Source organism: Phocoena sinus, chromosome 15 (genome assembly GCF_008692025.1).
Source record: "Phocoena sinus isolate mPhoSin1 chromosome 15, mPhoSin1.pri, whole genome shotgun sequence".
NCBI classification, from domain to species: domain Eukaryota; kingdom Metazoa; phylum Chordata; class Mammalia; order Artiodactyla; family Phocoenidae; genus Phocoena; species Phocoena sinus.
The window spans coordinates 11,770,252-11,784,384 of record NC_045777.1 but is presented as its reverse complement, the minus strand read 5'-3'; the positions used below and the strand labels follow the sequence as shown (position 1 = coordinate 11,784,384).

Genomic DNA, 14,133 nt, shown 5'->3' with positions numbered 1-14,133 from the left:
TTAGAAACAGAAAACATTTAAATTTAAGTTACATTTCAGTCCTACTGAACAGAATAATCAACAAAGACATCAATAAGATTTGGACTCTTCAAACACTTGAAATATTTAATGGCATCTGCAGAGCATGTCAAGTTTGGCAAAGAGAGTAACCATTTTAAAAGTTTTTTTTTTTTTTTTTTTTTTTTTTTTTTTGCGGTACGCGGGCCTCTCACTGTTGTGGCCTCTCCCGTTGCAGAGCACAGGCTCCGGACGTGTAGGCTCAGCGGCCATGGCTCACGGGCCCAGCCGCTCTGCGGTATGTGGGATCTTCCCGGACCAGGGCACGAACCCGTGTCCCCTGCGTTGGCAGGCGGATTCTTAACCACTAAGCCACCAGGGAAGCCCAGAGAGTAAACATTTTAAAGACCAAGAATCAGGGCTTCGCCGGTGGCTCAGTGGTTAAGAATCCGCCTGCCAACGCAGGGGACACGGGTTCGAGCCCTGGTCCAGGAAGATCCCACATGCCGCGAAGCAACTAAGCCCGTGCGCCACAACTACTGAGCCTGCGCTCTAGAGCTCGTGAGCCACAACTACTGAGCTCACAAGCCACAACTACTGAAGCCCCGCGAGCCACAACGAAGAGTAGCCCCCACTCCCCGCAACTAGAGAAAGCTGGTGCACAGGAACGAAAACCCAATGCAGCCAAAAATAAATAAATTAATTTTTTAAAAAAGAAATCAAGAAACCAGCATCAAACTTAAACAACTAAGAGAAAGATAAACCAAAAAACCTTGCCTCCTGCTTCTCAGAAATCAGCTCAATAATAGCTTGTGTAAGATATGCCTATCAGTAACTTAGGGAAAACTTTCACGGGCAGAAAAAGTAAACGACTACAATGTAGGGAGCAAAAGTTCAGTCAAAAACTTACCAAGTAGCATATTTTTTAAAGTACAAACAAAAGGGGCTTCCCTGGTGGCGCAGTGGTTGAGAGTCCGCCTGCCGATGCAGGGGACACGGGTTGGTGCCCTGGTCCGGGAAGATCCCACATGCCGCGGAGCGGCTGGGCCCGTGAGCCATGGCCACTGAGCCTGCGCATCCAGAGCCTGTGCTCCGCAACGGAGAGGCCACAACAGTGAGAGGCCCGCGTACAGCAAAAAAAAAAAGTACAAACAAAAGAAAAATATAAATAAATTGAACCTCGTTAAAGTCAAAAGCTTTTGCGCATCAAAGGACCCTACCAAGAGAGTGAAAAGACAACCCATAGAATGGGAGAAAATACTTGCAAATCATATATATCTGGTAGTGGTTTAATATTCAAAAAATATAAAGATCTCTTAACAACGGACAATCCAATTTAAAAAGGGCAAAGGAACCTGAATAGACAGTTCTCTAAACAAGATACACAAATAGCCAATAAACATATGAAAATATGCTCAACCTCATTAGTCATTAAGGAAATGCAAACCAAAACCACAATGAGCTACCATTTCACACCTACAAGGAAGCCTACACTTAAAAAAAAACACACACACTCAGAAAATAAGTGTTGGCTGCAAGGATGTGGAATATGTTGCTGGTGAGAATGTAAAATGGTGCAGCCACTGTGGAAAGTCTGGCAATTCCTCAAAAAATTAAACAGAATTACCATATGACCTAGCAATTCCACTTCCAGGTAAATACCCAAAGAATTGAAAGCAGGGACTCAAACAGATACTTGTATGCCAACATTCACAGCAGCACTATTTACAACAGCCAAAAGGTAGAAGCAACTCAAGTGTTCATCAACAAATGAGAAAAAGTGTGGTATACACAAGATAGAATATTATTCATCCATAAAAAGAATACAGTTCTGACACATGCTATGACATGAATGAACCCTGGAAACATTTTGCTAAGTGAAATAGAGCAGACACAAAAGGACAAACATTGTATGATTACACTTATATGAGGTACCTAGAGCAGTCAAACTTACAGGATGGAAAGTAGATTAGCAGTTGGTGCGGGGGGGTGATGGATGGGGAGTTACTGCTTAACGGGAAGAGACTTTCTGTTTGGGGCAATAGAAATTTTTGGAAATAGCTGTAATGGTTGCAAAACATTGTGAATGTAATTAATGCCACTGAGTTGCACATTTAAATTACCAAAATACATGGCAAATTTCATGCTATAAATATTTTACCACAAAGAAATAGGGGAAAAAAAGACAAAGTAGTTTTGGGCAAAATGAATTCAAAATCACTTCAAAATCAGGATTAACAGAAGAAGCAATCCTTCCCCCAGATTAAATGCAATCCAACAACAAAGAGGCTAGCTTGACCAGGCAATAGTTTCTTCATTCATTTCAATAAATATTTAAGTGCATATAACATGCTAGGCAAAAGGACATTACAACCCAGAGAACTCCCGTATCATTACTCTATAGATTATGATGATATGGATAAAATGAGTTTTTCTTTAAAAGTTAAACGATTAAATGGTTTTATTTAAAATATAAAGATTCATAATAAGTACATCAAGAACCCTAAAGTCAGTCTACTATCATCTCTGATCCATCTGGTTTAACTTCCCTAAGTTGGCAATGTTTTCATTTTTCTGCAATGGAAGAAAGGATTTTTTTTTTTAACTACACAAACATGACCCCAACACAGCATTTAGGAAAATACTATTTTCTAGCCTTCAAAAGCCAATGGTCTACCAATCTGAAAACACATACACTACAATCATGAGTATAATTTAGGCTTAGTGCCTAAAAGCACAACTCCTCAAAACGGGGCAACTAGTTCTACGAGTAAAAGAAACACTCCTGCTTTTCCATTTTTCCAAGCATACAGTTGTTCAACACACGAGAGTTAAGCAAAAAGTTTAAATGACTATTAATCACACTTTTAGATGGTGAAAAAAGTTCCCTCTTTACTGGTATTTAAATGTTTTACAGCTCTTTAATAAAAATAATAAACAGCTGTGCTCACTAGCACACCTCTAATTTAAGTTTTAAAACACAACACTGAGCTTTCCTACAATCTACACTTCCCTGTACGTGTCACTCCACAACATTTTTCATAATCATAATTATGCCACTAATAAGCCTCAGAGAACTGTTCATAATTGATGATGAGGTACCTCAGAAACAATGCCCAGCTTCCCTTCTAGTCATTGCAAAGTACCTGGCTATCTTTGTAACCTGGGAAGGAGGCGGAACAATACTTATAGTCTAATAATTACTCAAACTAACAAAAGGGGTGGGGGGAGGGAATCTAAGAAGAGACAGCACTTTAAATTATTCAATGTGATTCCCAGGCTTGGGAAAACACTGGATTCATGGGATCAGTAGAGGAGGTATGAATGCTCTTCTATATAAGCCACAATATTAAAAAGAATTACTGTACCATGAGAAAACCATAATTCAAAAAGAGTCATGTACCACGATGTTCATTGCAGCTCTATTTACAATAGCCAGGACATGGAAGCAACCGAAGTGTCCATCGACAGATGAACGGATAAAAAAGATGTGGCACATATATAAAATGGAATATTACTCAGCCATAAAAAGAAGTGAAATTGAGTTATTTATAGTGAGGTAGATGGACCTAGAGACTGTCATACATAGTGAAGTAAGTCAGAAAGAGAAAAATAAATACCGTACGCTAACACATATATATGGAATCTAAAAAAAAAAAAAAAGGTTCTGAAGAACCTAGGGGCAGGACAGTAATAAAGATGCAGACGTAAAAAAAAAAAAAAAAAAAAAAAGATGCAGACGTAGAGAATGGACTTGAGGACACGGGGAGGGGGAAGGGTAAGCTGCAATGAAGTGAGATAGTGGCATGGACATACATATACTACCAAATGTAAAATAGCTAGTGAGAAGCAGCCGCATAGCACAGCGAGATGAGGGAGATCAGTTCGGTGCTTTGTGACCACCTAGGTGGGTGGGTTAGGGAGGGTGGGAGGGAGAGGCAAGAGGGCGGAGATATGGGGATATGTGTATATGTATAGCTGTTTCACTTTGTTATAAACCAGAAACTAACACACCATTGTAAAGCAATTATATTCCAATAAAGATGTTAAAAAAAAAAAAGAATTACTGGGTCAAAATGTAATATTCATTTCTCATTTAACATCCAATTACCTAGAGGAATGAAGATGGGGCAGGAGCTAATGAGTCCAGGGCTCTATTTCATGCTTAAAAGCAAAAGTGTGAGGCTAGAGGTAAAGACTGATTTAGCAGATTAAAACTTAAAAGGATTACCCAGGGGACAAAAAGAGAAAAAAAGAGGAAAAAAGAAAGTCTTAACATCCCAAAGGTATTTCCATAAAATTCTTTTAGTATTCTTCCTTTGACCAAGACAACACAAATTTCTTTTCATTGTTTTTTCTTTGACACAATGATTTCAAAGACAGACTTCAGGGCAGACATTCTACGTCTGCCTCATTTTTAGGGCAAATGTCCTCAAACAATAGCATTGCACAGTCTGAATTTCTCCATTCACCCTACAGAGTGAAACTGTTAAGTCTGATGGTTATACACCGACACTTCACAGAATCCATGGCTCAGTATTTCACTAAAGGTGGGAAACTAAGTGAATGGGAGATCTGAATTTTTTTTAATGGGGTGTCTTTACTTGACAGAACTCATTATTCCTTCTTCTCCTTCAAGGTTCAACTCACACTTGCTCAGAATCATGGAACTTCAGATCTGAGAGGGACCCTAGAATCTGTACTTTAGTCCATTGCTTTATTTTACAGATGAGAAAACTGAAGTAAAGGTTTCCATCTAGTTATTGGTAAAGCTGGACTGGAGCTCAATCCTCCTCTCAGTTTAGTACTTAGGCCAAGAGGACATCTCCTATGGTTATAAATAATAATTATTAACATATGGAGCTTTGTGTCAAGCTCTGTGCTAAGCCCTCTTAAAGGCATATTCCACTCAATTCTCACAATGACCCTGAGAAAGATGGTATCCTCCACTGGGCAGATAAGAAAATTGAAAATAGTGTGCCCACTCAGTCAGAGTTGATTCAAACCCAGATCTGGCTGATTTCTAAGTTAATGTTCACTCCTATCCTACAGCCCTTACCATGGCCTATAGGGTCCTACAAGGCCTGACCCCTACCATCTTTCTAAGCTCATTTCCTACCATTTCTCACTTATAAAAATCCAGTCAACCTTCCCTCAAGTGCATTTCTGCCTCAAGACCTTCACGTATGCTTGACACGCCCATCACCATCCCAATCCCCAGACCTGTGACCTGTTCTACCCCTTCAAGTCAAATATCACCTCATTAATGAAGCCTTCCCTAACCACCCTATCTAAAACAGACCCTCAGGGACTACCCTGGTGGCGCAGTGGTTGAGAATCCGCCTGCAAATGCAGGGGACACGGGTTTGAGCCCTGGTCTGGGAAGGTCCCACATGCCATGGAACAACTAAGCCCGTGAGGGCCCCAACTACTGAGCCTGCACACCACAACTACTGAAGCCCATGTGCTCTAGGGCCTGCGTGCCGCAACTACTGAGCCCATGCACCACAACTACTGAAGCCCGCGCGCCTAGAGCCCATGCTCCACAACAAGAGAAGCCACCGCAATGAGAAGCCCGCGCGCCACTGCGAAGAGTAGCCCCCACTCGCCAGAACTACAGAAAGCCAGTGCGCAGCCACAAAGACCCAACACAGCCAAAAATAAATAAATAAAATAATATAAAAAATAAATAAATAGACCCTCAGTCACTCCTACCACTGTCTGAAATTATATTGTATATTGGCTGTCTCCCCATCAGAATTAAAACACCACAAAGGGCAAAAACGTCCCACTAGAATGAAATCACCAGGATGGCAGAAACATTCTGCCTTACTCATTTCTAGATTGCCCAATACCCAAAAGAGTATCTGACAAGAGGAGGCACTCCAAAACAACTACCTATTGAATAAAGGAATGAGTGCCTGTGTCCGAATCTCTCACCTCATTAAGGACCAGTATCATACAAGTCAGCAATTGACTACATACTATTTTCTATTTTCTCTAGTTATTTCTTATGATTAATCTTGTATTTTCAACCATATAGTATATGCTGCAGAGGTATTTTATCTTATTTATTTATTTATTTACTTATTTTTACAGCTATTTTGTAATTCTCAACGTTGGGCAAGTTAGTGACTCAACCTGGGCTTATACAATCATCTGTAAAATGAAAGCAGCAGTCAAAAGTCTAGAATCCAAATATCTCCCATAGCTGGTAACATGATAGGAAGATGCTCAAATACTGGATTATTATTGACCCACAGATCTTAAATTCCTTTAATTTTCTCACAGCTTTCTACAAAAATACACACAATGTGCAAAGGAAGGCATACTCTTATTTAGCTAGTATTAGAAACTAAAGAATAACTGTCCTTTCACTAATAGTACACACAGGCCTGCCTCTTCTCACGATAACTCCTTTAACTTCTTCTAAGCCAACACCCAATCTGTTTGCTTCTGATTAACCTTTATCTTGACCAATGTTAACCACTAGTTTTCTCTAGTTCTTTGACAGGCCTTTGCAGCATCACATTGCCTACTTCTTGCTTACTAAAGTTCTGTTTGCTTATATAGTTGGATGTGTACAACGTATCTTCCATGATCTAAAACGCTGCAAAATTAGGGAAGCAAATAAGTCAGTAGCACTTTGGCTTCTACAGCTTTCTCCTCTCTTAAAGAGCTCTAAAGAGTCATGGCAACACAAGAAGACCCTCCTTCCTGGCGATGTTATACGCTGCTCTCACTGGCCTGTCAAGCTCTGGGGGAAAATGTCAGGGTTGGGAGCAGAATTATCTACTGGCTAGAGTAGCGATGCCCTGGAACAACAACTGATACTGGCCGAACGGCTGCTTCCAAAGACTGTCCAAGACTAGCACATTTTCACTGTTAAGAGACTTCAATTCCAAACCCAAGACTTTGTTTCCGACATAGCAAACTGCGGCAGAAAGGACATAAAACATCACCAAAATACTGGTCAAAAGTGGTGCTGTTTAGTTTTATAACTTCAATCTGTTCTCCAAATATGGTTTCCTTCTAAGAAGACTGACACGATGCAATACTCAAAGGAAACATCTGAGTGAGTGAGTGAGTCTGTACAGGCACACGTGGGGAGAAGCGGGTCCTTAAACAGGGTAAGGCTCTTTAATTTTCTAAAATAAAATAACCCACATTCACAATATGACGTATTTCACTCCAGAAAAGCTCAGAAACTAAGTGCACTGAAGCATTTAGAGGACACTTTCATGTGAGGAACAACAACAAAAAGGCTGTTTTCATACTACACTTAACAAGGGGGGGATGGGACTTCCCTGGTGGCGCAGTGGTTAAGAATCCGCCTGCCAAATGCAGGGGACACGGGTTTGAGCCCTGGTCTGGGAAGATCCCACATGCCGCGGAGCAACTAAGCCCATGAGCCACAACTACCACAACTACCGAGTCTGCGCGCCTAGAGCCCGTGCTCCGCAACAAGAGAAGCCACTGCAATGAGAAGCCCGCGCACCGCCACGAACAGTAGCCCCCGCTCTCCACAACTAGAGAAAGCCCGCGTGCAGCAACAAAGACCCAACGCAGCCAAAAAAAAAATATATATATATATATACATATATATATATATTTAAAACAAGGGGGGAATCTGAAATTTTCCTGGGGTTATTAGAGAAAGTTGCATTCAGTTATTTAAAACATGTATCTTATCTAAAATCTTAGGTCCAAAATTTGCATAGGATATGAATGAATTATCAACTTTCTATACATAAAAACTTCTGACTATGCTAACACATATATATGGAATTTAAGAAAAAAAAAATGTCATGAAGAACCTAGGAGTAAGACAGGAATAAAGACACAGACCTACTAGAGAATGGACTTGAGGATATGGGGACGGGGAAGGGTAAGCTGTGACAAAGCGAGAGTGGCATGGACATATATACACTACCAAATGCAAAATAGATAGCTAGGGCTTCCCTGGTGGCGCAGTGGTTGAGAGTCCACCTGCCAATGCAGGGGACGCAGGTTCGTGCCCCGGTCCAGAAAGATCCCACATGCCGCGGAGCGGCTGGGCCCGTGAGCCATGACCACTGAGCCTGTGCGTCCGGAGCCTGTGCTCCGCAACGGGAGAGGCCACAACAGTGAGAGGCTCGCGCACCACAAAAAAAAAAAAAAAGGTAGCTAGTGGGAAGCAGCCGCATAGCACAGGGAGATCAACTCGGTGCTTTGTGACCACCTAGAGGGGTGGGATAGGGAGGGTGGGAGGGAGGGAGACACAAGAGGGAAGAGATATGGGAACATATGTATATGTATAACTGATTCACTTTGTTATAAAGCAGAAACTAACACACCATTGTAAAGCAATTATACTCCAATAAAGATAAAAAAAAACAAAAAACTTCTTACTAAAAGTATGGCTAAGATGCAGTTCTAGTTTTTCAAACAGCTTTGTTTTCTGGCCAAGTATAAGATCAGAGAATCAAGTGATTTGCTCAAGGTCATTTGGTCAAATCAGGTGGGATTAGAATTACTGATTCCTGTCTTCCAAAAGCCAGCCATGAATCAAACTTTTTTTGGAACTAAGCAGGCCAAAAGGGAAAAATCATTCCCCATTTCCTTTCCTCAATAATCAAGACAAAAGAAAAATTAATTTAAATAGTGGAACTTTAATAAAATTTCATCAGTATATAGACTACTGCCTCTAACCATGCACAGGCATCTCTCTCAAAATCAGTAACTAAACAATTTGCAAAGGTCAGTAACCTCTATACAACCTTGCCATGTGACAGCACCATAAAGTTAATAAGGTTTTTAAAATCAGCCCTTCAAATGTATGTCCATCCGTAAATAGTTCACTTCTCTTATCTTCTAAAAGACCTGGTCAGACTGGAACATGGAGGTACTCGGAGCTCTTAGATTTTTTTTTTTTTTTTTTAAGTTAAAGGATCATAAATAAGTTCAAAGTTCTCTTCGGAACCCTGAAAGGAATAGGGATATTTCAACAGTGCAGGTAAAACAAGTGATGAAATAAATGATAATCACTCAGGCTGTGGAGGGCAGGGTGCTTCAGAGAAGAGGCACGTATGCATTTTTGTGTGTGTGTGTGTGTGTGTGTGTGGTACACGGGCCTCTCACTGTTGTGGCCTCTCCCGTTGCGGAGCACAGGCTCCGGACGCACAGGCTCAGCGGCCATGGCTCACGGGCCCAGCCGCTCCGCGGCATGTGGGACCTTCCCAGACCGGGGCACGAACCCATGTCCCCTGCATCAGCAGGCGGACTCTCAACCACTGCGCCACCAGGGAAGCCCACGTATGCATTTTTATAACCATATTCCCTTCCTCTTCCTTTTTCAAATCCACCACCTCCCTCACACTTTCTGCCCCATCCTTTTCATTTCTACTTTTAAACTGCTGATATAAAACACTACTTTTGATTTAATAACAAAAACATAATGGCCAATGAAGTCATATTTTTAAATTACTTAACTGGATTGGCAGGGGTTTATTTAAGCAGCTAAGCGCACTTTGTATTTGTTACAAACACACTATAGTCAGATTTAGTAATATTCCTCACATCCAATTTTCTAAGCCAAATGGTACCACTACCTCCATTTCAGATGACCCTCAAGTCCAGGAAAAGTTTCCTTTGCTGTTAGACTATGGGACACTAACATTAAGAGCTAGCATTAGATCTCAAAAATACCAGCAATACTTAGGTTGAAATTGTAGCTGGGCTATATTACACATGAGCAACTTTAAAACATTTAAAACTAACATGGTTTTCCTCATATCTCAAATTCAAGTCTACATAATTCCAAATATAGCTGTAACACACTCTCGGGTTGATGATTTCTCTTTAGCCCTAGAGCACAGCGTGGGCACAGGGTATACAAAGTAAATCAAAAGCAGAACTGGAAAAATATTAAACCTGGAAGGAAATACAAGTCTGACACTTCCCGTTACGCCAGAAAACAGGACTGTCATTATTTGGAAATGTATTAGATTGAGCTATATCAAACTGCCAATATACAACTGGTTTTGACCTGCAAAACATGGAAATTTCATGTGGTTCAACCCAGTATTAATGTCTAAGCTCATTTTAACAGTTGTCTCAAATAAGGTCTTCATAATCCAAGGCATATAAAACCTTCTATTTCTCTAGACTGCCTTAACTTTTTGAAAAGATTTGCCACCCTCTGTCCAAAGCTGATTATTTAAAAAATTAAGCTCCTGAACAGGAAAGCCAAGATAAATAAAATCACCAAACTGCTCAATGTATCCTTCTAAAACCACTTCACATCCTTCCCACCACTCCCCTTTCCAACTAACAGAAGTGAATCTTAAGTAGATCTGCCCTTTAGAAGACCCACATTTAAGAAGAAATTAGTGAATATTTAAGTGCTTTGCATCTTTCTCAGTTATCAGTGATGTAGGAATCTAAGTGTGGTAGAAGCCCATTGCTTTATTATTTTTTTAAATTTACTTATTTAATTTATTTATTTTTGGCTGCGTTGGGTCTTCGTTGCTGCGCGCGGGCTTTCTCTAGTTGCAGGAGTGGGGGCTACTCTTCGTTGCGGTGCGGGGCTTCTCATTGCGGTGGCTTCTCTTGTTGCAGAGCACAGGCTCTAGGTGCGCAGGCTTCAGTAGTTGTGGCTCGCGGGCTCTAGAGCACAGGCTCAGTAGTTGTGGCACACAGGCTTAGCTGCTCCGCAGCATGTGGGATCTTCCCAGACCAGGGATCAAACCCATGTCCCCTGCATTGGCAGGCGGATTCTTAACCACTGCACCACCAGGGAAGCCCCAAACCCATTGCCTTTCACTGGGGTTCCACTGACCTAAAAATCTACTGCTGAAGAGTTTTAATTAAGTTGTTACGTTCCATTTCTGTTTTAGAATCTGGCTTCTAATCTTTCTAATCAAGAGGGTGATTACTATCCCAGTGGGATATATTTTTCCATTTTGACATAGCTTATTTATGTGCCCACACCAGAAAAAACCCATCACTTTCACAAAAGGGGTTATGGCTTCAAGACTGCCTCTAGGTTCAAATCCATCATTTCACACCCATTTTTATTAGCCTAATATCCAATATGCTAATGAACTCTTTTCTCAATTAATTCCACTAATTACTCACCTGTTCTTATTCTGCCCAGACTCCTATCCCTCATCCGATCCATCAGGCCACATACAACACCTTCCCAGAGGGATGCTTTTCCTAAGACATTTCATAAAATGTTACGGCAGTAGGATATTACCTGTTCTATCTTTGTAGTACAAACTAGATCTAGTTTGTACTACAAGTCATCAATATTAGCCATCAAATGAAATATGGTCTTTAAAAAAAACAATCAGGAGAGGACTTCCCTGGTGGTGCAGTGGTTAAGGATCGCCTGCCAATGTAGAGGACATGGGTTCAAGCCCTGGTCTGGGAAGATCCCACATGCCGCAGAGCAACTAAGCCTGTGTGCCACAACTACTGAGCCTGCTCTCTGGAGCCCACGAGACACAACTACTGAGCCTGCGTGCCACAACTACTGAAGCCCGCACGCCAAGAGCCCGTGCTCTGCAGCAAGAGAAGACACCGCAGTGAGAAGCCCGCTCACCGCAACTAGAGAAAGCCCAAGCGCAGCAATGAAGACCCAACACAGCCAAAAATAAATAAATAAAATTAATAAATTTATTTTTTAAAAAAATCAGGAGACAATCTCCGGCTCTATCTGGAAATTTCTCTACTCAGCTAGTTCAGTGTTGACAGGTCAACAGAGAATGGCACTAATCATTACTACAATCCTAAAGGGTATTTCCCTAGAGTTAAACCATCAACCCTTTCCTAACATCCAAATGATCCAGACTTTTTACAGCAAAATTTACTCTCCTTGCCCCACCCCCAACAGCATTTTCTGATCATTTTTCACCTTAAACTGAGGTTTTCTCTAGGGCCTCATGGTGATGCCAAGTCAGGCAAATACATACCTTCCATCTACTCCCTCCCTTCTTTCTTGAAACCTACATATAATAGCTTTTTTTTTTTTGAAAACCCTCTAAGCATCAGGTACAATGACAAGTGCTTTAAAAGGGAATTTATCTACTTCCATCCTTAAAACCCTGAGGTTAGGATGAGTACCCCCATTTTACAGAGGAGAAAAGGTGAGGCTTAGTCACTTGCTCAAGGTCATAAAGGGCAGCGATTAGAATCCAAATCTGACCTCCATGTCCTCTGACCTTAACCCTCATGCTGTTATTTCCTTCTAATGTTTCTTCACGTCCTAAATGTCTGCTCTATGCTCTTAGACAGCCTATGCTTGGTCAGGGTTCAGTTTCTCCAGGGCTGTCTTTCCTTTAAAGGACATGCCTTTGAGAAGAATGAGTCCCCATTCCACCTTTTCTCCATGCTCCTTCCCACCTGCACCATTTCCCCAAGGCCCTTGTCATAGCTCCTCCTCTAGGACCAATTTAAATGTACACACCCCCGGCCCCATAGGATACTACTGAAGGGCCACCTTCTACCCTCAAGGCTAGGAGAGGGCAGAAGTGAAAGAAAGGGGAGAAAGGAAGAGCCCAGACAGCACCCCTTCCCCAAGTCTTCAATCAGAAAGAAACTGTGCCTGAGGACCAGAGGGGTATGGTGAGGATTCGGGGAAGGATAGGAGATAAGGGAGCGTAGATGACAGGGAGTGCCCTTGGGGGTAGGCGGGGCAGGGGGAGGGGATGGAGAGGAGGCGTGGCACGCTCAGGGGTTCGTAGACTGAATGGGGGGGGTGGACCTCCCTGGTGGGTGGGGGACGCCACCCTGCTAGGAAAGGGATCTGGCCACTTGGAAGAGGAGAATGTGTGTGTTGGGGAGGAGGACCTGAAGGTGGATGTAACAAGGGAAAGTCGAGGGAAGAAAGGGTAGGAGGGAGAGCAGGAAACGGTGGAGTCACCAGGGAGAAGAGAGGGGAAGGATGGATGGGAACCGGGAAGGTGGGACTCCTGGAGACCCCAGCACAGAGGCTCCGCGAGAAGGGAAGGGCGGGCCGCGGAGGTTCGGGGGCCGCGGAATGCCCGGAACCGGGGCTGGAGGAGACCCCGGAGGAGGGAGAGCGCCAGTTCTCGAGCCGAGGAGCGTTAAGTGGGGGTTCTAGGGAGGCCAGGGTAAGAAAGGGGGCGTCCCACCACGCGCGCGCGCGCGCGCGCGCGCGTGTGTGTGTGTGTGTGTGTATGTGTGTGTGTGAAGGCATGGTCGGGTTCCCGCGGGGAAGGGGTTAAAGGAGGGCAGGGGGTGGGCGGGAGGCTGGCGGGGGGAGGGGGGTTCTGGAGCCCGTCAGGGTGCAAGGTACTGGAATGTCCTGGAGCCCCCCGAGGGCCAGGCGTGGGGTCTCCCGAGGCTCGGGCCAGAGTCCCCGTAGTCTTCTGAGGGCCAGGCTCGGGGTCGCCTCCCAGCGGGTGTCTTCTGAAAGCCAGGGTCCCCTCAGGGCGGGGCGGGGGTTCCCGGGGTCCCCTTGAGGCCAGAGAGGCACCCCCGGGGTCCCAGGCCCCCTTCCTACCTATGCCGGGCGCCACATAGACGAAGTAGAGCAGCGAGGACGAGAGCGAGAAGAAGAAGAGCGCGGCGAGCATTGAGCGGCGCGGCAGCCGCAGCAGCCCCCGGCGGACGCGCATGCTGCAGCCAGGCGGCCGCTCGAGGGCCGGGCCGGGCCTGCTCCCGCCGCTCTCCGTGCGCCGCCTCCTTGGCCGCCGCCGCCGCCGCTGCCTGGGCCTCGGCCACCTCCCGGGCCTCGCCAGCCGCCGCTCGCCGCCGCCTCGCCGCTCCCAGCCGCCAGCCGCCGCTGGCCGGGCCACATGAAGCGGGCGGGGGCCTGAGCGGCCCGACAGAGAGCGCAGCGGCGGGGGCGGGGCGGGGCGGGGCGGGCCGCGGGGGCGGGGCGGGGGGGCGGGGCTAGCGCCGCCGGGCACCGTCGCAAAAGACCCGCACGCGCGCGCTCACAGAGCGATCCCCTGTTTGGCCCCCGCGGCGGCGCAGTGGCCCGCAGGGAAAGTCGCCAAATGGCGACAGCCCCTCTACCGGCGCGGCCACCGCCCTGGCTTTTGGGGAACGTCGCTCAAGTGCCCGTCGGTCCGCTCTTGGACGTCCCCAACCTGGGAGCCAAGGGGCCGTATGCAATGTCTGACT

General features: G+C 44.7%; 1 protein-coding gene across 1 annotated transcript in view; it reads right to left on the bottom strand.

Moving 5' to 3' along the window:
* The window catches only part of B4GALT5 (beta-1,4-galactosyltransferase 5), an 82,517-nt gene extending 68,846 nt beyond the window's left edge, over nt 1–13,671 (bottom strand). Inside the window, exon 1 of the mRNA XM_032604822.1 lies at nt 13,508–13,671. Within this exon, the coding sequence (XP_032460713.1) occupies nt 13,508–13,622 (115 nt within the window). The 5' untranslated portion in view covers nt 13,623–13,671. The remainder of the gene's footprint in view (nt 1–13,507) is intronic.
* Between the last annotated feature and the right edge of the window lie 462 nt (nt 13,672–14,133).